Raw genomic sequence first — 23,090 nt, forward strand, 5'->3', positions numbered from 1 at the left:
ACTATACACGACACCGTCACAATTTTTCCTTTGTATCCACACGACTCAAATGAGCTGACAAGACGCCAGAACTCAACTATGAGTGCACACAAATACTTGTGTGACTTAAATTGTGGCTTTCTGTTAACGTACCTCCAGTAATGAATGTATTATACAAATCTGGCTTTCAGGTAGTATCTCCCTGTAAAGGAGGTTTGAATAATTTCAAGGAAAAATTGTTCCGGGGCCGGGTATTGATCGCGGGACCCTTCGCTTAGCGCGCGAACGCTCTACCGACTGAGCTACCCCAGGAACTATACACGACACCGTCACAATTTTTTTTCCTTTGAGTCGTGTGGATACAAAGGAAAAATTGTGACGGTGTCGTGTATAGTTCCAGGGGTAGCTCAGTCGGAAGAGCGTTCGCGCGCTAAGCGAAGGGTCCCGCGATCAATACCCGGCCCCGGAACAATTTTTCCTTGAAATTATTCAAACCTGCTTTACAGGGAGCTACTACCTGAAAGCCAGATTTGTATACCTCCAGATACTTTGCTAGGACTTGGATTGCCTTCCAAATTATCAAACCTAATACTAGAGCTGCAGAGAGATAACAAAACTCAAATAGAAACGAGAACGTACAAAACCAAACAAATCACTATCAAGAGAGGAGTTCTGCATGGTTCACCGCTCTCTCCCTCCCTTTACAACATATCAACTGACCATATTCTTGAAGACCTTTCTACTCATGAATTGCAAGAAGAGCATGGATTTACTGTTTCTCCAGGACTACCAAAGATAACATCATTAGGTTTGCAGATGACACCGTGATTGTTCCTAGAAATAAAGACTCAGCACAAGTACTGGTTGAACATGCCATAACTAGATTTAACGTAATTGGTCTCCACATAAACATAGATAAATGCAAATGCATTTCTGTAGCCAAAGGATTTCTTAATTAAAAATAACTTGACTTAATTTCTGGCCAAACAATTCCGTCAATTGTCCCAGAAGAAAATATAAAATATCTCGGTGTAAGTTACCACACTTCTACCGTATTTGATGCAGTCAAATGTATGGAAAAGTTAAAGAACAAACTAGATATCCTTGCATCAACTCCTCTATTACAACACCATCAGAAATATTCTGTGTTATGCAGCTACATCTACCCTACTTTGGTTTTTCAGTTTCAGACAACACCACTGAATAAAATTCCAGCCAAATTTCTTTCTGATGCCGATGTTCTCATTAAAACCACATTGAAAGAAATACTCCAGCTTTCCACCGATACGCCGGACAACATGCTTTATGCCGACAGAAAATACAAGGGATTGGGACTATTTAAATGTAGCTGGGAAGCTTTTTTGTAGCATATCAATGCACGTCAGACTTTACAACGATCCCAAAATATCCATGTTATCGCTTTTCGCAACTTGTCTAGTGAAATTGGGGTTTGTTTAAATAAACTTGGACTTCAAAACATCTCTTCTGATTCACTTCAAGTGAAAAAATTGAGACAAGAGCTCAGGGACCGAGCATTTCAATCTTGGTGCTCTTGAAATCAGAAAGGGAAAGACGTCATCCTCTATAAGGAGTTCACTCCCGCCAATAAATGGATCCGACAACATGATCACCTAACTAGTAGTGAATGGAAACTAGCTCTTAAAATGACAGCTAATGTTTGTCCGCTGCGTGCTATACCAGAAAGGTCCCGAGACGGAAATCACTGTCGTCGTTGAGTCAGTAAGATTGAAACTCTTGGCCACGTTTTGGGTGCCTGTCCTTTCAGCGAGCCACTGCGGAACTCTAGACATCACAGAATCAGGTTCAGACGGTGCTATTTTCTGTGATGGATTCCGAGGTGGCTGCGCTGATTGCTGCCCTGCGTGCTCGCTTGCTGGCTCCCGTGTTGCCTACGGTGATGGTGTATAGTTGTTCACACGGGACTGGCTCTTTTCATAGTTCAAATTGGAAAATCATCTGCTGTTTCATCTGTTGTCAACACTCATGGTCATAAAGAAACTAAAACCTTGAGTGGAAAACAACTAAAGTCCTACATTAACAGTAGTAAATGTCACAAAAATGTAATTATGCCATAAATGAGAACAGCTAAATTCCGATATTTAATTGTTGTTTCTTAGAAACTAGAGAATATAGAAAAAACAGGTTTAGTTGGAAAACAACGAACATGGCGACATGGTTTCAATGGTGATATTATATGATCATCTTTGGATCCAGCCTGCAAACCATCACGAAATATAGCAAGGAACCTACATAGACTTACTAAATAACCGCTAGACCGCTCACTGGCGCTAGTGTTATGCTCCCAAATTGAACAGCCGACGGGCGGCCATTTGCTTGGTTGAGATGAATAAGTACAGGTTTAATTCGTGTGCTATTTTTAATTGCAGCAATGCACACAGATGTAAAGATAAAGAAGGAAGGAATGTTACATTTCACTGATTAGTTAATCTTTAATTTCTACAATATTTTTGTACTTATACGGCTGTTTGTGCTTCAGATTTCCTCTGAGTAAAGATTCCCTTAACCGAAAATGGATAGGTGCAATCCGCAGAGAGAATTTCTACCCTACAATGAATCATTCAGTGTTTCAACTCATTTCGAAGATAGTTGTTACCTCTCAAACTACGGTATTACCGTATACATTGTTATTGTCCTTCATCCACTCCATATCCTTCCCTTTCTTCAAACAGCTGTTGTTTCAGTGCATACATGAATAATAAAATTATTCGCCGAATTCGAAGATACAGAGTTAATAATAATAATAATAATAATAATAATAATAATAATAATAATAATAATAATAATAATAATAATAATAAATAATAATAATGCTTTTTGGTTTTATACAACAGTTTAACCTACAGATTAAATTAAAAAGTAGACATTATTAACCTTGGTTATGAATATTCACATTCGGAGTTCCTATGAAAATGATGCAAGTCTGACAGCCTGGTTGAATTCCGATAAAGCGGATCGAGATTGTTAAAAATCCCGATTTGAGGGATAATAGCCTAGAATGCAATTTAAACAAGTTAGTCTGCATTTCCTATTATCCGATATTTTTATTTATATATTGACTCAGATGGTTACATTGTAAACATAGAGGTAACCCGCGGAAATTTAGTAAGTTTGTGAGGTAACCCAGCTGACTGCCGTAAGGTAACTCTACTCGCAAGATAATAGTTCCCCTAGTTCTACCACATTGTTGATTAATCCGTTTCGGTACCTAGTTGCTATTCTCGCAAGTAATCAACATTGTGTATTTTAGGTGCGTTGAGTGCCAAAAAAAAAAAAGGGGCGTTTTGATATTATATTTTACACTAATAACAGACACATACAATTGCTGCGTTTTGTAGTGCAATGAACTATGTTTAAACATGGACTTATCGTCGATGCACTGTTGCAGTACCGGTTCCGAAAAAGAAAAGTTGCAAAGTTAATTTAGTAGCGAATGGTTAAAACATATTCACGGTTAATAAAAGAAAAAACGATTAGCCTGTAGTATTCACTGTAGCCTACTGTGTGTCTTTCGTATTTTAGTGTTTCTCAGGGACGCGAATATTACATTAAAAGCACGCGAATACTACTTTGCAGAAAACAACTATAAATCTCTTTGATAAAGTGATGATAAATATAATGTCTTAAGTTAGCTTCTGATATCCCGATTTCCCTCGCAGAAAACCTATAACTCTGCTGACAGGAGACACACGTTATTAAAGATATATCGCAAAGGAAGTATTGTTCCTTTAAACAAAAACATTTAGAATAATTTCGAGGGAAAAATTGTTCCGGAGCCGGGTATCGAACCCGGGACCTTTGGTTTAACGTACCAACGCTCTACCACTGAGCTACTCGGGAACTCTAACCGACACCGATCCAATTTTTCCCTCTATATCCACAGACCTCAAAGTGGGCTGACAACTGTCAAGCAACCAACTTCGAGTGCACACTAACTCCGTGTGACTTAAATTGTGGTTTTCTGTTAACGAACAGTGACGTGTATTATGAAAATCAAGATTTTCAGGTATAACTCCCTGTAAAGTTGATTTGAATAATTTCGAGGGAAAAATTGTTCCGGAGCCGGGTATCGAACCCGGGACCTTTGGTTTAACGTACCAACGCTCTACCATTGAGCTACTCGGGAACTCTAACCGACACCGATCCAATTTTTCCCTCTATATCCACAGACCTCAAAGTGGGCTGACAACTGTCAAGCAACCAACTTCGAGTGCACACTAACTCCGTGTGACTTAAATTGTGGTTTTCTGTTAACGAACAGTGACGTGTATTATGCAAATCAAGATTTTCAGGTATAACTCCCTGTAAGGTTGATTTGAATAATTTCGAGGGAAAAATTGTTCCGGAGCCGGGTATCGAACCCGGGACCTTTGGTTTAACGTACCAACGCTCTACCACTGAGCTACTCGGGAACTCTAGCCGACACCGATCCAATTTTTCCCTCTATATCCACAGACCTCAAAGTGGGCTGACAACTGTCAAGCAACCAACTTCGAGTGCACACTAACTCTGTGTGACTTAAATTGTGGTTTTCTGTTAACGAACAGTGACGTGTATTATGCAAATCAAGATTTTCAGGTATAACTCCCTGTAAAGTTGATTTGAATAATTTCGAGGGAAAAATTGTTCCGGAGCCGGGTATCGAAGCCAGGACCTTTGGTTTAACGTACCAACGCTCTACCACTGAGCTACTCGGGAACTCTAACCGACACCGATCCAATTTTTCCCTCTATATCCAGAGACCTCAAAGTGGGCTGACAACTGTCAAGCAACCAACTTCGAGTGCACACTAACTCCGTGTGATTTAAATTGTGGTTTTCTGTTAACGAACAGTGACGTGTATTATGCAAGTCAAGATTTTCAGGTATAACTCCCTGTAAAGTTGATTTGAATAATTTCGAGGGAAAAATTTGTGGTCTGTGGATATAGAGGGAAAAATTGGATCGGTGTCGGCTAGAGTTCCCGAGTAGCTCCGTGGTAGAGCGTTGGTACGTTAAACCAAAGGTCCCGGGTTCGATACCCGGCTCCGGAACAATTTTTCCCTCGAAATTATTCAAATCAACTTTACAGGGAGTTATACCTGAAAATCTTGATTTGCATAATACACGTCACTGTTCGTTAACAGAAAACCACAATTTAAGTCACACGGAGTTAGTGTGCACTCGAAGTTGGTTGCTTGACAGTTGTCAGCCCACTTTGAGGTCTGTGGATATAGAGGGAAAAATTGGATCGGTGTCGGTTAGGGTTCCCGAGTAGCTCAGTGGTAGAGCGTTGGTACGTTAAACCAAAGGTCCCGGGTTCGATACCCGGCTCCGGAACAATTTTTCCCTCGAAATTATTCAAATCAACTTTACAGGGAGTTATACCTGAAAATCTTGATTTGCAAAAACATTTAGCTTTCGCATACGCAATACAACACGTATTCAAATAGCGGTTTCGAAATCCCGCGCGTTTTCTACCAACAAATGGCGGCTTTCTGCTGCTTCAATTTGGGAACATATTTCTCAGTTCTCCGCTACAGCGTGGTAGGGGCTCGGGAACCTACCCTCGAAATCCAGCAAGCTAGCCATCCAAGGAGCCACCAGATCGCATTACTTCCGGCAAGTGAACACCCAGGCTACCCATCAGCGCAGCCACTTTGGAATCCATCACAGAAACACAGAACCGGTCCATGATTGCCGAAGCCTTGAGGAAGAAAGGTCTCACTGTACACGAAGAAGTCCATGGCATCTCTCAAGAGGGATCATGTCGGCGAATTGAAATGCTTGCCATTCCACCAGGCTCTACATCCGCCTACATTATCGACCCGACTATCAGGTTCGAGGTACAGGAACAACAGTCCGCTGAAGTCCACGCAGAAAAATGCAGGATTTATGAGCCCACAAATCCATTCTATTTGGAGAAATATCACCTCACTCCATTGAAGTAGCTGGGCTAATGGTTGGTGCTAGGGACACAATACCTCGCCTCTTTATCACTTTCCAGCTGAACAACGACTTCATTCGTGATGTTTCCCTTACTGCTATCAGAGGATCACTTGCCATTTTAAAATACCACCTGTACTTTGTTTCCTAAAGAGGAAGAACTTTTGTTTGAACGTCTAATCCGGTCCTCTGCGCTCGAGATTGCGGACTAGATTCCGGCCTAGGTCGATGGCATTTAATTACGCTTAAATGCGGCTGGCTCATGTCAATAGATTTACTGGTATGTAAAAGAACTCCTGCGGGACAAAATTCATGCTCACCGGCGACGCTGATATAACCTCTGCAGTTGCGAGCGTCGTTAAATAAACTATAATTTAATTTTTTTTTTTTGGTGATCAGTACAAGCCTGAATGGCATGATTATGGGGCAAACGGAGCGGCTCTATATTTGGTTTGGCTGGTGATTGGGTGTTGCGCTCTGGCGTGGGTTCGATGCCCTCATGGGTTGATTACCTAGTTGAGATTTTTCAAGGTTTTCCCAACCGTAAGGCGAATGTCAGGCAATCTATGGGGTATCATCGGGATCATCTCGGCAAAAACCATCTCGTTATAAGCAAGTCACCTGCGCTAAATGTTATGTTTAGCGTCGCCGGATGTGCCGGAATTTTGTCCCGCAGGAGTTCTTTTATAGCCAGTAAATCTACTGACATGAGCCTGTCGCATTTAAGCACACTTAAATGCCATCGACCTGGCCCGGGATCGAACCCGCAACCTTGGGCATAGAAGGCCAGCGCTATACCAACTCGCCAACCAGGTCGACTCTACCAGGACCTCCTTAGGTAATATAGGAGGTCCTGACTCTACGCTAAATGATTATGTAGTTGTTATAACGTCATTAAATAACCAATTAGAAACTTCATGGTGACGGAGCTTATACGTGAAAATCAGGGTTAAGTGTTAATTATCTATGTCCTGCACATGTTCTTTTCTACATTTCGTTCGTTCGTTCTTTTCTTCGCTCATGAGCGGATTGATATCTCAGCTGGGAAAAGGTTTCGTCAAGAGCCGATTTAAGGTTGACAAGCAGACGGAGCAGAGTGGTTGTTCTTGAACGTGCAACAAACATGATGACGTATACATTGCTAATATCCCTGACAAGAGTCTGTTCCAGAACACATTCAAGCGCATTCAAGGTTTGCGCCTTGCGAGGCGTTTTGGTCTTTGTGTGATCTGTGGTTCTGGCCTTGGTGCTTGTGTGGAATTTTGGTGGAGTTGGCGCAAGACGCACAAAGGAAAGGAAGAAGGGGATTTACCTGAGTATTTCGAGAGCAGTAACTATGGCTACATATTGGTTTAGTGTTGTATTTGTATCAGTCCTTTTCTTATCAACATTGCGCGATGCTTCAAGTAAGTAATGTGATATTAGTACCTAATAAGTAATGATAAAAATCTGTGCACAGACCTTTTTTTAAAGCGAAACAAATTCACAGAATGGGTGCGGTTCTTGTTTCCTGTAAATGCAAAATTTGTGTATCTTTTATATTACTGTGAGAAAATAATCAGAAGTGAGCATAATAGACAATAAAGACTCTTTAAAAATATCAAGGAACTTACGGGACAGTGAATAATGTATATTCAGAAGCATATATTTACCCATTCTTGCTGGAGAAGAAATGAAATGCCTGTTAATAGACGTTAGAGTCTTGTCTGAAATCTTTAAATGTTCAATACTGGTAATTGACTGCTAAGAAAGGTACTAACTTAAGGGGAAAACTTAAGTAGACTATACGTATTCCTCACTGGTAACAGTTTATCTTAGAAGACTAAAAGAGGAGATGTGTCTATCCTGCAAATAATGGGAAAATTTCAGTATACGGATTCCTCGCTGACAATTACATCTTAAAATACTAAAAAGAGGAGATTTGTCTGCGTTTGTCGATTGCACATCATAATGCTTACTAAAAGGCACTTTTCGGTGCCAATAATTTATTTTGTTGGAATTTTTAAGTAAGCCTAAGAGGGAAAGGAAGGAATCCGTATTCTCCCTCACATCTATACGGGTTTTAAAGTGTGACTAAACTTCAGTTATTAAGGTTATGTAATATTGTAACGTCTTCTGGTTCTTAAAACCACAAAATTTAGACTAGACCTGTACTTACATACAGGTCTTAAATTTTGATATGGCATGAGAAGGAAATGCAGTTACCGATCGCTGAAACTAATTGACTTCCCAGTTTCTCTTTCTGGCACTCGAAAAGAAACTTTAAACTAATGGAATGATATCCCCAATAGAAAAGCCATGTTTCTGCGAAATTTTGGTTATTAAATTACGCAACTTGTATATAGTCTTAACTTGCGTTTAAACTGTTCGTTCGGGAGATCATTGGATCTTTTCCTCCTCCCCATTACTATGACTTATGCATTGAGCGTTATTGCCTATAATCAGACATCGGATTCTAGGGCAAATGCCTATTTTGTTTCTTTAGGAGAAAAGTAAAAATAATTATTAATATTTGTGTTTCATGGAAATTGAAAGGTATTCAAAGAGTTTTATAGTGCCCTAAAATGCCCTAAAACTGTTATTAGAGCCTAATTTGTTAATATTCGCCTAAAAATGCCTAACTCGCTGTAAAGTTTCGCATTTTACTCTTACTTTTTATAATTTATACATGCATTCACTGCGAAATTGAAGGCATTTAAAAAGTGGAAAGTTTGCTTCACACCGGCCATGAAACCATTGATAAAGGAAACAAAATGTTTTGAATCTCACGACACTCGCAATAGATTTCACCGAATTTAACATGTTTGGAGGCATAAATGCCGACAAAGAACCAACCTTAGTTTTGAAGCAGGCAACAATCACAACATGTGCTGCTACCGATTCAGAGATATACTATACTATAAAAATGACTGTTTTCGGTCTGAAACCGATTAGCTGTCCTGCCCTTCAGAGTGTCATAAAATCACAATTTTTGGAGAAAGAGTGTTTTTGAAATATTTATGAAAAGTCGTAAAACTGCGAATTAGTAGGGTAAACCGTAACAAAATATTTAAAAGAATGGCCCTCCTAGTGTTAACACTACCAGGAAATGCAACAATAAGTGGAACTTTGTATTTTTGTCCAATTGAATCTCAATAACAACGGTTCATTTGAATGCTCGTTAACAGTTGCTCTTTCCCTCACCTTATTTGTGTTGAGAAGTTTTGAGCGGTAGGACGTTTTCCTGTGAAGTTTAACGCGATAATGCCGAAAAATATAAGTGCAAAATCTACATTGATCCGGCAATGGCTAACAGAATATTCAGAATTATGATGGAAAAATAATATTCTGCAAGATTTGTAGCAAACAGGTATGTAACAATAGTTGAAATATATAAATTCTATTAATTTTAATGAGTAGGCCTATAATATTTATACATTGACTGAGCTGTCCTGAGGTGTAATTCTTTTTAAGACCACTACACTTTAACCTTTTAAATTCCGATAGTTAAAGTATTTGCAGGTCATTAAAATTTTGATTGTTCGAACCCACTAACTTTGTGATAGAAATACGGCAATACAACAATTAGGATTTTATTTTAATTCAGTTTACTTTACATTTTTAGATTTCGCAAGAAAAGAAGTGCCACCTAAAGCAGCATGTGCAAGGAGCGGCTCATAAGGCTAAAGCTCAGCAGAAAAATCAACTGCAACAAACTTTACTAACACAGCCTACTTCATCCAATCTCAGCAGCAATTTCTATGCTGATTTAACCAGAGCGTTTGTTGCTGCTAACATTCCCTGGAATGCAATTGAAAATCCGGTTTTAAGACAGTTTTTACAAAAATACTGCAAACAAAATATCCCATCTGAGTCGACCCTAAGAAAAAATTACTTAGACAGAATATACAATGAAACTTCAGCTTCCATTCGGGAGGATATATGTGATTCTTACATATGGGTCTCTGTGGATGAAACCTCAGATCCTATGAATAGGTATATAGCAAATATGGTAGTAGGAAAACTTAGTCCTGATGGACCTTCGATTCCACACCTCGTATGTGTTAAGGAACTTTCGAAAGTGAATAGCCAAGCCATTGCTTATTTTGTAAATAAAGGCCTACAGTCTTTATACTCAGGTAATATAGACCATTCTAAAGTTCTGTTGTTTTGTACTGATGCTGCCTCATACATGGTTGCTGCAGCTCCACTTCTTAAAACATTTTATCCTAACCTCACGCATGTAACCTATCTAGCACATGGCCTTCACAGGGTTTCTGAAACAATCCGGAATGAATTTCCTCTTGTCAATTCGTTTATTTCTAACACAAAAAAATGTTTTTGTAAAGCCCCATCCAGGATTTCAATATTCAGAGAGAACTTTCCAGATATCCCACTCCCACCTCAGCCGTTTGTTACACGATGGGGAACCTGGATTCAGTCAGTGGTGTATTATTCTAAGTATTTTAAAGAAGTGGTCACAGTTATTGATAAATTACCTGAAACTGATAGTGCAGCGTGTGTGAAAGCAGTGAAAGATTGTCTGAATGACTCACGAGTGAAAAACGATATTGCCTACATAACATCAAACTTTTCTTTCATACCTGCAATCATTGAACAATTAGAACGTGAAAAACAATCTCTTTGTAGCCAAATAGCAATAGTAAAGGAATCTCAAGTGAACATACATTCTGCTTTGGACGAAACTGGGAAAAAAAGTTAAAAATAAGTGGGACAACGTATTAAATAAGAATGTAGGATTTTCATTGTTGGAAAAAGTATCAAGAGTGATATCGGGGGAAAGTGTAAATGTTCCAGTAAGTATTGATGTTTCTATTGTACCTAATTTAAAATTTGCGCCTCTCACATCAGTTTCGGTTGAAAGAAGTTTTTCTGCTTTCAAAATGATTCTCAGTGACAAAAGGCAAATGTTAACTGTGGAGAATTTAGAAAAAATTCTGGTGGTGTACAGTGCAGATAATTATAATAAAGTCTGAGCATGGAACTGAATTTCAATAACTTAAAATGAGTAATCTTGATATCAATGATCATTATTTCATTAGTTTCAGTATATTAAATTAGTGCAGCTCTGTTTATAAATATAATATAGTATTCTTTTTTAATGTTTAAACATACTTTTTTGTGCGTATTTTAGTGTATAACTAAAAATTTCAGTGAAAGAAATAAGTATGATACCTTGATGTGCCTAAAATGCCTATTTTCATTAAAATAGAGCCTAATTTTACAAATTTTGAGCTTATTTTAGGCGCCTAAAACTGCAATTTTTAGTGCCTAAAAATCCGATGTCTACCTATAATATACTGTAGTTTATTTGAAATAAATGGCAAAAATGACACCAGTATTGAGGTTAAACAAAGAATCCTCCCTGAAATCACTCTTAATTTCAAGAAATAAGTACTAAATTATTAATTTAAAAAACGCTTGTAAGACCAGTGGTGTCATGCCTCTGAAACCTGGAGTTTTACTAGGTCTGATGAAGGAAGAGTCCACACCTGTGGAGTAACGGTCAGCGCGTCTGGCCGCGAAACCAGGTGGCCCGGGTTCGATTCCCGGTCGGGGCAAGTTACCTGGTTGAGGTTTTTTCCGGGGTTTTCCCTCAACCCAATAAGATCAAATGCTAGGTAACTTTCGGTGTTGGACCCCGGATTCATTTCACCGGCATTATCACCTTCATCTCATTCAGACGCTAAATAACCTTAGATGTTGATAGAGCGTCGTAAAATAACCTACTAAAAAATGAAGGAAGACTGATTATATTAGAGAAGAATTCGTAGATGCATTTTTGGAGCTTTGGAAGGAGGAAGTTAATGAAGAAGGTGGTACAGTTTTAAATTATATCAGTTGTACAAGGGACCAGAAACAAACTCAAATCCTACATTTGGCCAAAACAGCTAATATAGTAACACAGGTGTCACTGTGTGAGATATTCTGATGAAAGAGAACTGACTTGGTCGACTATCCACGCCATTTTAATTTAATTTCTTCCCACATAGTTATATTAAATTTGGTTACTAATTTCTGTGAAAGAGAACTGATTTGGTCAGTTATCCACGCCATTTTAATTTAATTTTTTCCCATAATAGTTGCTTACGCACTCGTAACTGCCAAGGTTATGATTGAGGCGTTCAGAGCTGAAGTGGATCAAGTCCATGAGACGTAGTTTTGAGATAGTTTTTAGTAGATTATTTTACGACGCTTTATCAACATTTTAGGTTATTTAGCGTCTGAATGAGATGGAGGTGATAATGCTGGTGAAATAAGTCAGAGGTCCAACACCAATAGTTACTTAGCATTTACTTGTAATGGGTTGAGGGAAAATCCCGGAAAAAACCTCAACCAGGTAACTTGTCCTGACCGGGAATCGAACCCTGGCCACCTGGTTTCGTGGCCAGATGCGCTGTTACTCCACAGGCGTGAACTTTGAGATAGTAGGACTTAAAAGTTAACTTGCTCTAGTGAATTACCGTATCTAATTTCACTAGCAATAATTTTATTGCTTATTCTCAAATTATAGATTTATAAACTATAAACGATTGTGATGTTAATTGATGCAACACTTTGATGACTTGATCCACTATGGCTCAGAACATCGTGAACAAATAATCTGAGCCAAAAGTGACTGGTGTCGCTTATGGGCGAATGCTTGGAATTGAGACTTGATCTATTACTGCTCAGAAAAGATCCAACTTCAGATAATCAGAAAATGAATTACAGTAACTTAAACTCAATTTATGAAAATTTGTGACTTGATCCACTTTAGCTCTGAATGCCTCATATCAGCGTCGCCAGTGTGTCGGAATTTTGTCCTGCTAGACTTCTTTTACATGTAAACTTAAATGCCATCATCCTGAGCCGAGACTCGCAACTTCGGGCACAGAAGGCCAGCACTACCGACTGCACCACCCAGGCCAACTTTTTACTTGTCCTTGCAGAGGGTGATTATGAAGTATGTGGAATAATGGTGATAAGAAACTGGAAAACTCTAGGGAAAACTCACACACGCTTTGTCCACACAAATTCCTCGTGACTCAAGATGGGGATCGAACCTGGGTCACTAAGCTGGAAGGCAGATAGGATTATTTTAACATACTAGAAAATTGAGATCATAATTTTATCTGTAGATTGTTGTTTTGATTTTTCGGGAATGTGGAGAATCTAGATGCTTCCATTGCATACTTTGAAATTTGGTTTCTGGGTTGTAGCACTGTATCCAGGTTTCATCCATAGTTACAAATCAGTTGATGAAATCCTGTTTGTTTCACCTATACATTGTGTACATTGTGGGCAGGTGCTCGTTAATCATAATTTGAGATTGCTTTTGAGTTTGAATCAAAATTTATAGCTTTTGAGTTTGAATCAAAATTTATAGTGTCCAACTTGTTCTTTTCTTTTTCTTTTTTTTTTTCCGAGACTAATTTGTTAATAAAAATATTGTGCACTGTATGTACAGTATGCTAAGATAACTTGGTTTCTGGACAGCTCTGCTAATATGCACTCATCAGTCTTGCACCACGAGACTGTGATTAACATTTTCTGGCATGGTTACAGTCACTTGCATCCACAGCATGTTGATTGTCACCCAATTTTCTACGACAAATTTACAACACCTCTGTTCAGCTATGTCATATGTTATTGGTACTGCACATTCATCTAAAACAGGTATTTCTAACTGCTGGCTCTGTGTCGTCACATGTCTCTACTCTCGAGCTCTTTGAGAGGGGAAACAGCTATAAGAGCAAAGTAGGGGAAGCGGCAGTGGAAGGGATGGAATGTTTAAACAGTCTTCGACGTCACAGGTTGGCTAGTTGGAAATAATTTATCTACTAAAGGCTTGCATAGTCTATGGCTTTTTCTGTAGATACTTTATCACGTCTCTTTGTTCCTTTCATTCTAGGTATATTAAAATTGTTGTCTTGCCCGTAATACTCTAATAACTGTTCTGACGAACCAGAAACAGGTGGATAGTTGCAGTTCTAGTCTTTGCATGCTCAAATTTGAGACCTGGCTGGATCATGTGGAAATGATGCAAAATAATAGGACGCCAAAATACCTGTTGAACAATGGAATAATAGGAGTCAGAAAGAAAAGAAGGTGAAGGAAAAGACGGTTGCAAGACGTGGAAATGGATTTGAAGAGTATGGGAGTTAGAAGATGGAAAGAATTGGCACAGCAGAGAAGTTATTGGTCGAGGATTGTGAGAGAAGCCAAAACTCACCCAGGGCTGTAGTGCTATAGGAGAAGAAGAAGAAGAAGAAGAAGAAGAAGAAGAAGAAGAAGAAGAAGAAGAAGAAAAATAATATTGTCAAATATAATTTTGATATCTGCTTTGGAAATGTCGGAGATGGAGAAAATGGATTATCTTCATATTATAAAACATAAATTAAACCTTTGAATAAAAATAGATACCAGTACTCATACAGGGTAATTGTTTATGGCAAGCTGTTGCTCCCATATATGGATTACATCCATCATAATCATTGTTAACACCACCACCACCACCACCACCACCACCACCACCACCACCACCACCACCACCAGGAGTAACAGCAAATTCGTTCATAGCTATGAACATCGGTGCCAGTTCTTAATTTTAAGCACAAGGGCAGGAGGGGATGCAAGAGTTATCAGGTGGAATATGTACTACTCATGTGATAATACTATACTTCGTTTGACGTTTTTATACATTTTTATTTTTTTGTACTTGTGTTTATGTTAACTGATCTCTCACACAGCACCATAATTATTAAACTCAATCAAAAATCGCCATTTTTAACGCAAAGAATTCTCCGGTTTCAGTCGCCAATAAGCACAATATTGAGAATGAATTTCAATGTTTGAGACTGGAAGAAACCCAGGTACAAAAGGAAATGAAAGTTATCACAGAAGTATGATTATGGTTCAGCTGATTGTCAGTCTCACTCCAAAGGAATGATACAACATAATCATCAAGGAAGTTGACATTCTCAAAATAATTCATTGGAGCAAAAGGACTTATTCACTCCAGTGCCCAAACGAGTGCAGGGGCAACAGTCCGAACATTAGATCATTTGATTATATATAGTAACAAATGCTACTACTTTATGTTTCAATCACATCTTTCTTCATCTTTTTGTTGAAAGATGTGCAACTCAGACAATGTGTGTTTTGTTAATTGAGAGGAAAAACTCTCTCCCAACTGGTGGTTGTCTATGACAATAACATGACCAGAATATATAATTACGAATGAAATTCATAAATCGGCAACAAAGTGAAAACATAAAGCGAATCATGATTACAATAAGCAATTTTTTTGCTTTGTTTTAGTATCTCTGTACAGGATTTCATAAAAGTAACAACATGCATGATTACAATAAGTGACATGCACTGTAATATTAAACAATCTTGTCTTTAAATCTGTGAACTTTGTCAATTTAATAAAATGATTATATAGTTTTGCGACATGAGGTTTTCCTTCAATATTTTACAGATTTTGTGAATACTTCAGTATAGCTCGCGCAAGGAATGATTACTGAATAGCAATGATGGTGTTACTGTCTGTTTTGACGTATCTATGTAGGCATGCCAAGGGGGCAAGAGATGCGGGCCGATGGAAGTACTGTCTCTTCCAAGAAGATGAACAAATGAGGACATTGCTGTGGAAATAAAAACGTAGCAAGAGAAAAATTCGAAGCTAATTAAACGCGCAACTTATGTTTAAGAATGAAATAATAATACCGTGTGATACAATACATGTATTCACATGCAGTCAAACGAACTAAAGTTGTAATGGAACTATCACAACGCAAGACTGACTCTATCGATGTCATTTCTCTTTTGATTATACTCTTGAATATCATTCAAGCTATCTCGTGACCTTTCCTGTCGCCTGCACTTCCTTATCACATTGTTTCATTTGCATTCCTTCTGTCAGTATTCCCTGCTTGCGAGACCTATACTGTACATGCACTATTTTGTTGCAGGCATGGAGTGTGAGCTGGGACACGAGTCAACACTGCTTGAGCAACTGAACATCATAAATCCGAAGTCTTGTCCTACTTTTGTTGACAGTTCTGATAAAATTTACTGTTGCAAAGATGGTGACAGAGTGTACTGTTGTAATGATGCTCAGTTTGTTTCTAATGGGTATGTTAAATATTTTTATAATAGGATTACAAACTGCTGTTAAAACTAATGTAAATATGTTGTGGATTGAATGGTGTTAAAAAGTCTACTTGCCTTCCTGTTGTTAGTCTAGCTTCAGTTTCTGTCATTGTTAAAGAGGATGTTTGCTGGTCATATGTTGTAAGGACACTTAAATTTGTGTGTTATAATAATAAATAATTGTGTGTATGTATTTTTCTTTTTAGGTTCGGTGTGCTCCTGCCTGTGTTCGTAATTGCTGCTGTTGGTCTTTTGATTGTGTTCTGCTTGTGTTGCCTTTGTTGCCCTTGTTGCTTGCTATACAAAAGACGTCATCGTGGAACTGTTTATGGCAGTACGTAAATAACACATTTCATATGGGTTGGGAGAAAATAGTCTGTCCATCATAGAAAGCAGTAAGCCTTATACTAGACCATAGTATTCGATGTTCATGTTAGTGTAACAATACTTTGTAATGATGTAGGGAGCAAGGATAAAACTTCGTATTGTGAAAGAGTCAAGTGAGTGGTTTGTTTGTGCCTTTTCGAACGTCTGTGCTGGAGGGTACGTCTGTTTTCTGGGGAAAATTGTTAATTTATGTTAAGGATTGGTTTTTATGTTGCTGTTATTTTTTAACAGTTAGCTATGCTTTGCTTTTCTTTGTATGTTTTTGCCAATATGACTATTATACGAAGATGTCCTTCAACCAGGAGTGCAGACCGTTGTGGCAACCTCACACACTATACAACAGCAGGCCCCTGTGTACCCACCTCAGCCCACACCTATGCCCATGCCTAGTTATTCACAACCAACGGCATATCCAGCTATGTATCCACCACAAGCAGGTAAATATGCTAATTTAGATATTTACTCGGACCCATTATGTTCAGAAATGCAGTGGAGAATGAAAACATCAATTAGCAGTGTTGATAAACTTTTTTATAGTGACTATTACACTTTTACTACGTCATACTACTTTCGACCAATAAAACGGTATGAAAGTACGTGTTGCAACCAATCTTGGTTGTTTATCGTTACAATTTTATCACTTCCTTAGCATTTCGTTTCTTTTTTTTGCCAACATTTCAAAATGCAAATTCTTTATGGTATTATAAAACATGCTTTGTGATCATTTGTTTCCCGCATAGATAGTCAGCTGAAAATGGCTGCTCCATTCAAATGTTCTGGTGAAGCTAACATTAGTGAAATAGAGTTTTAGTAAGTCGATTAATACCAATTTTATTGTATTAGAGTACTTTATTTCTTCTAATCTTCATGTATTTTCTTCTGTTTTTATCACCTCTCTATCATTTGTTTCTTTGTTTGTCAACTTTTAAAGCTGCAAATTCTTTAATCTTTATATACTTCCTTCTAATCGTGTAAGTCAATTAAATCCCACTCGAATTTTGATTTTCTCTAGATAAATCAAAACCTCTAGTGAGATTACTGTTGAATATTAACTTGAGTAACACTTGTGATCTAGCTTTGGATATGTAATAATCTTTCAGCACTATTTAGCAGAACTTCATGCTTCCAGACGATTGCAGTTACAAATGCAAATAATTGTGATTTTAAATGTAAGTTTTTGATGTTGTACATGCATTTATACTAAAACATATGTGTAATATTGTGTAATAATGGAATGGAATATTGAAGAGTGATTACAGTAATATGTCCTTCAATACAGGTTTCTTCTGACAAACTTGACAGACAATTGCAATGCAAGAAAAGTACAAAGTAAACTGAAATTACAGAAATTACAAACTGTGCTTACAAGCATACGAGGAAGAAGCTGTTGTCCTCATTGCGAAAATGAGAGCGAACATTTCAATGTTGTTACATTCTTACTGGTTAATGAGTGCACGAGAGAGGGAGAAAGGGAAGGGTTTAAAAATTTGGCTACCTGCTAATTGCTCAATAATCTCAGATTAAGGGTAGTATTTTTTCGCAGCTATCATAAATGCTTTAAATTCCAATTGAAGGGCTCCCTGGAAAAACGAGTTAGCTCCACTTTTGCAAAGTTGTGGAAAACTACAAAAAACATTCTAAAAAATTCAAATTTTAACTTAGCTTCTTTCCTTTTTCAGACTATCCTAGGTGCCCTAGCAGTGTCATTTTTATCACTCAGTCATTTATTATAATCAGCACTTTAAGGAGGGGAGTAAAATATAAACAAATAATGGAGTTACCCCCCTTTTTACAATAAAATTGGATATAATTAGCCACGTTTTGCACTGAACACACAATTCGTTATGTTTTCTAATAGAGTTTCTCACACCATGTGTACCACATTATCATTACGCGACTGTACTTCGCATATAGCAGTGACTGGTAGCCTGTCAGTTACCTGCTTCGAATCTTTTGTATTCAGTCTTCGTAACGACTGCATGGTTTGTGTGCAGGCACATTGACGCAACTTGACAGAAAGGGACTACAAATTCATAAGACTAGTTATCACCATTACATCCATTAGCCATAATGATTCACATTTAACAGTCTTCACTTCAAAGTCTGTGTTTCATACTGCATCTATAAATTTGTCCTTTATTCTTAGACAGTTCAAATTTTTTCATGAATTATAAATGTCATATGTTCACATTTTCTGAACGTCAATCTCTTTATAAAAACAAGCATTGCGTCTACACCTAATACTTATTATAATTCTAGTAGTGACTAGAACATTCAGTGAGTAAATAAGTAGATAATGAGTTATTTGTACATACTTCTAAAACATAATACAGTGGAAGTAATAATGTGGTGAAATTGGTTATAAAGTACAAAATCTGGAACTTACAAAGTATTAACGTGAAAATGCTAGTTATTGTCGAACCATCGGATCTATGCCCCTTCAGCGCTGTCGTCGTTCTTGGAAAAGTTACGCCTCTACTCACCCCATTCCACCCGTTTCTCTCTCTCCCACTACGTCAAACAGCAGGCCACGAACCTTGCCGAATAGGGATGTTGCCAAACTTCCGTCAAACAGTGTCATGTCTCTTGAATATTGCTTATAATACTGTAAGGTTAATTATTACTTATTCATAATTTAATTTAAGTAGGTCTAATAACGCTGATTGACTTATGAAAAATGCTATTACTTGCTTAATAATATTTCACCACTCCGTGCTACAGTATTTATGTTGAGTTGACAACACTGGACTGCAAGTGCAAATAAACTGTCCCACAAGAAGGCTCAAAATTGTGAGTAGTGGGGGAGAGAAAGAGAGAGGGATAGAAAAGAGAGAAATAGGAATACAGGGGGAGAAATGAATTACCGAGGCTGAAAAGGTATTAAGGTTTAGTTCGCATATCTTACTGGGGCACAGATCTGATGGTCGGACTATATTTATCATTCTCCTCCTACTGTATATGCATAGCCACTACCATTTTCAGTCTAATCATTGTCCAAATAGATTACAAAAGCGTGTATCAGTCTGTCAGGTAGTCCCAGTATTGGCCCTTCTATCCTGATGATCATGGGCAATAATCATTTTTCGAGTGCATTTCATTCATTTAGTGTTCTGCCCAAGGGCAGGTCTTTCACTGCAAACCCAGTTTTCTCCAGTCTTTCCTATTTTCTGAATCCTCTTTGTTTCCTTATATGATCCATATATCTTAATGTCATCTATCATCTGATAATTATCTTTTTCTACCCCAAACTCTTCTCCCGTTCACCATTCCTTCTAGTGCATCCTTCAGTAGGAGTTTCTTCTCAGCTAGTGACCCAACCAATTCCTTTTCCTCTTCTTGATCAGTTTCAGCATCATTCTTTCTTCACCCATTCTTTCAAACACAGTTTCACTTCTTATTATGTCTGTCCACTTCACAGGTTCCATTCTTCTCCACATCCACATTTCATACAAAGCACTTCACTAGTCTCTTCCTTAGTTTTTTCCAGAGGTCCGCAGAAGATGCTGCTTTTTCTCTTAAAAGCTTTCTTGGCCATTGCTATCCTCCTTTTGACTTCCTGGCAGTAGCTCATGTTACTACTTATAGTACACCTCAAGTATTTGAAGTTGTCCACTTGCTCTATTGCCTCGTTTAGAATTCGCAAGTTTATCTTCTGTAACTTTTCTTCCTATGACCATGCTCTTCGTCTTATTTGCATTTATCTTATCCCATACTGTTCACAGCTGACATTTAGCGCCAGTAGCATATCCTTTAGTATCATTTCCTCTTCTGCTAACAAAGCCATATAATCAGCAAATCTTATGCACTTTATTCTTCTTCCTTCTAGTATCACTCTCCCATGTTCTGAAAACAGGTCTTTACTAAATCCAAGTAGATTTTGAACAGGGTAGGTTATAAAGGACATCCTTGACGTACTCCTTTCCCAATTTCACTTCCTTCTGACATTTCTTCTCCTATCCTGACTTTCACTCGTCTTCGAGTGCATTAATGTTACTTATTCCCCATGCCATAGGTTCATATATATAAATTATGTTTTATTTAACGACGCTTGTAACTGCCGAGGTTATATCAGCATCGCTGGTGTGCCGGAATCTTGTCCCACATGAGTTCTTTTACATGCCATTAAATTTAGTGACATGAGTCTGTTGCATTTAAGTACATTTAAATGCCATCGACCTGTGCTGGGATCGAATCTGCAACCTTGGGCATAAAAAGCCAGTGCTACTGCCTGCGCCACCGAGGTCAACCCGTAGGTTCATATAAGTCTTAAATTTTTGGTTCTTGTGAACATGTAATGTCTTCACCATATTTCATATCATTTAAATAAGTAGGATCCCCCCCCCCCCTCTCAGGGTGCTGCGAAGACAAATGACATGTCCAGCATGTTAGCAAATAAGGAGATGTGGGTTATGGCATATGATTTAATTCTTGTTTTAGTTTTATTTGACAAAGATTAAATTAATATAGATTATAATTGTACTGATGTGTTATTTTTAAACGGACATAGTTTCACCAGGACTTGTGTGAAATTTATCTGAAAGTTTATTTTTGTATTATTTTTGCAGGTCAACAACCACCACCATACAGTGAAGCCACAACACAAGAAGTGTACTCTAAACAAGCACCCTACAACCCTAACTTTCAGTGAATGCATGTATTTCTTTTTTTTTTTTTTTTTTATACACAAGACATTCCACACCTAGTATTATTTCATGAAATATTGTATTGTGGATAACTTTTATTTCTCATTCAATGTAATTATTACATGAAAGGAAGCAGATTGTTTGCCATATATGTTTAATCCACCCTACAACCCTAACTTTCAGTGAATACATGTACTACCTTTTTGTTTTTTTTTTTTTATTTTTATTAAGACATTGGACACCTAGTATTACATTGTATCATGGATAACTTTTATTTCCCATTCCGTATAATTATTAAAGCAAAAAATTGTTTGCCATATTTTTTAAACCAATTTATTTTCTTTTTTTAACAGGACTCAAAAGCAACTTTCTGTATCTGCTCATGTTAATATGTATATATATTATTATATCTGTGATACGAGTGATTTGCCAAGGTTTAATGAGTCTTACATCTGAAAGATCATGTAATTATCAGAGCCTTATCGTCTGAGTTCTGTTAGAATAGTTTTGTATGAGTTTGTAATAAAGGTGAGATTTATAACCATTTGTATTTCATTTATTTTTTTGTTTAGTCAACTGTCCGAAGACAGGTCTCAACCTCACAATTGATACCAACAAGGCAACACTTATGCAACTGGGCCAGGAGATAATGGGGTAGGATGTCAGTTCCTTTTGCCCTCCATTGCATACATCGCCGATTAGCTATGTATTACACTAATCAGACTTCAGATGCGTAGGAACAGTTCTTCCTCTGACACATTGTCAAGTGAGATGTACTGCCTGATAATAGATTTAAGGATATTTCTCATACCATGAGAATTGAAATTTTCTGTTTTGTTTTCCTCCATCCACTATTTTAATATGAAAATGTGCTGTCGATCTTTTATCTTTGTAAGCACATTTTGTTTCATACATCTAACTTGAAAATGGTTTATCTTTTAATTCAACAAATAATGACTTTAGTGTTCTCTCAGTATTAGCAATTTTACACAAAATTAGTATGTAACACACACGCATGCACTTTTGATCAAACTGATGCCCAACAATGCAGTGCATTCACAGAAGACTATTATATCACCGTGTATTATATACATATTAAGGCTAGCTTATTATACAGTAAAATCTGTTCAAGATGGAAATGACATGGTCCTAATTTTTTTTTCTGTTGCGGACAGGTTTCCATATTATTCAGATGTGAAATTAAAATGGAATATTTTATCATTCATATACATGAAAAACAAAATGGTATGCTGCAAACTGCAAGAAGTACAAAATATTCTGTTTAATATTACTCACATTAAATCAGCTTTCTGTTGGTGAATCATTTTGATTAAAATCTCGTTTTCTGTATAAATGTTATTGTGACTCACTCATTAGTCATTAAACATTACTAAAGTTTACTAATCTCATTCAATTTAATATCTAACACTATACTATAATACTGGACTGTATACAGGGTGTAACAACTTTGTTTAGAATTTCAGGAACATGTTCCCTGACATGCTCTACGTTGATTAAACCTAACATACCTGTATATCCGAAATTGAGAGGTTACAGAGATAACAGAGCTGGAAAAAACAGAACTTCTTGCAGCTCCAAGCATTATACCGTTTATACAAGGCCTATTTTATGGCATTACTAAGTAGAGAGTAGAGTAAACATTTGAAAAGCAGGAATGAGGAAATTTTACTTTTAAGAGAAATTAAATTAAAATTGTTTAGGTTGCTAAGGAAACGAAACAGACAACAGTTTAAAATAACAGTTGTGGGAAAAATAAACTGTATTGTGACTAGTCTTTTTTTTATTGAGTTTTGGCCATTAAAACATAGCTTTTGTGTACACACATCAGGAATACGCAGACATAGTTTATGTGTATGGATTGTGTGATGGCAATGCAACAGCAGCTGTTCTGGCATATCGAGCACGGTTCCCAAATTGTAGGATTCCTAGTGCACAGGTATTTTCACGTGCCTATTGG

At 37.5% G+C, this 23,090-nt stretch overlaps 1 protein-coding gene across 2 annotated transcripts; it reads left to right on the forward strand.

The window, feature by feature from the left end:
* Nucleotides 1–7,115: 7,115 nt before the first annotated feature.
* Nucleotides 7,116–21,656, forward strand: LOC138699938 (protein shisa-4). Of its 2 annotated transcripts, none has more exons than XM_069826142.1 (5): nucleotides 7,116–7,348; nucleotides 15,902–16,064; nucleotides 16,289–16,416; nucleotides 16,757–16,906; nucleotides 21,035–21,656. In XM_069826142.1, the coding sequence occupies exons 1-5, from the start codon at nucleotides 7,279–7,281 to the stop codon at nucleotides 21,115–21,117; spliced, it is 594 nt and encodes a 197-aa protein (XP_069682243.1). In that variant the 5' UTR covers nucleotides 7,116–7,278; the 3' UTR covers nucleotides 21,118–21,656. The 2 variants fall into 2 exon arrangements, with proteins under 2 accessions (XP_069682243.1, XP_069682245.1); XM_069826144.1 differs by having other exon boundaries at nucleotides 16,772–16,906.
* Nucleotides 21,657–23,090: the final 1,434 nt, after the last annotated feature.

This window comes from Periplaneta americana, chromosome 5 (assembly GCF_040183065.1).
Source record: "Periplaneta americana isolate PAMFEO1 chromosome 5, P.americana_PAMFEO1_priV1, whole genome shotgun sequence".
NCBI lineage: Eukaryota > Metazoa > Arthropoda > Insecta > Blattodea > Blattidae > Periplaneta > Periplaneta americana.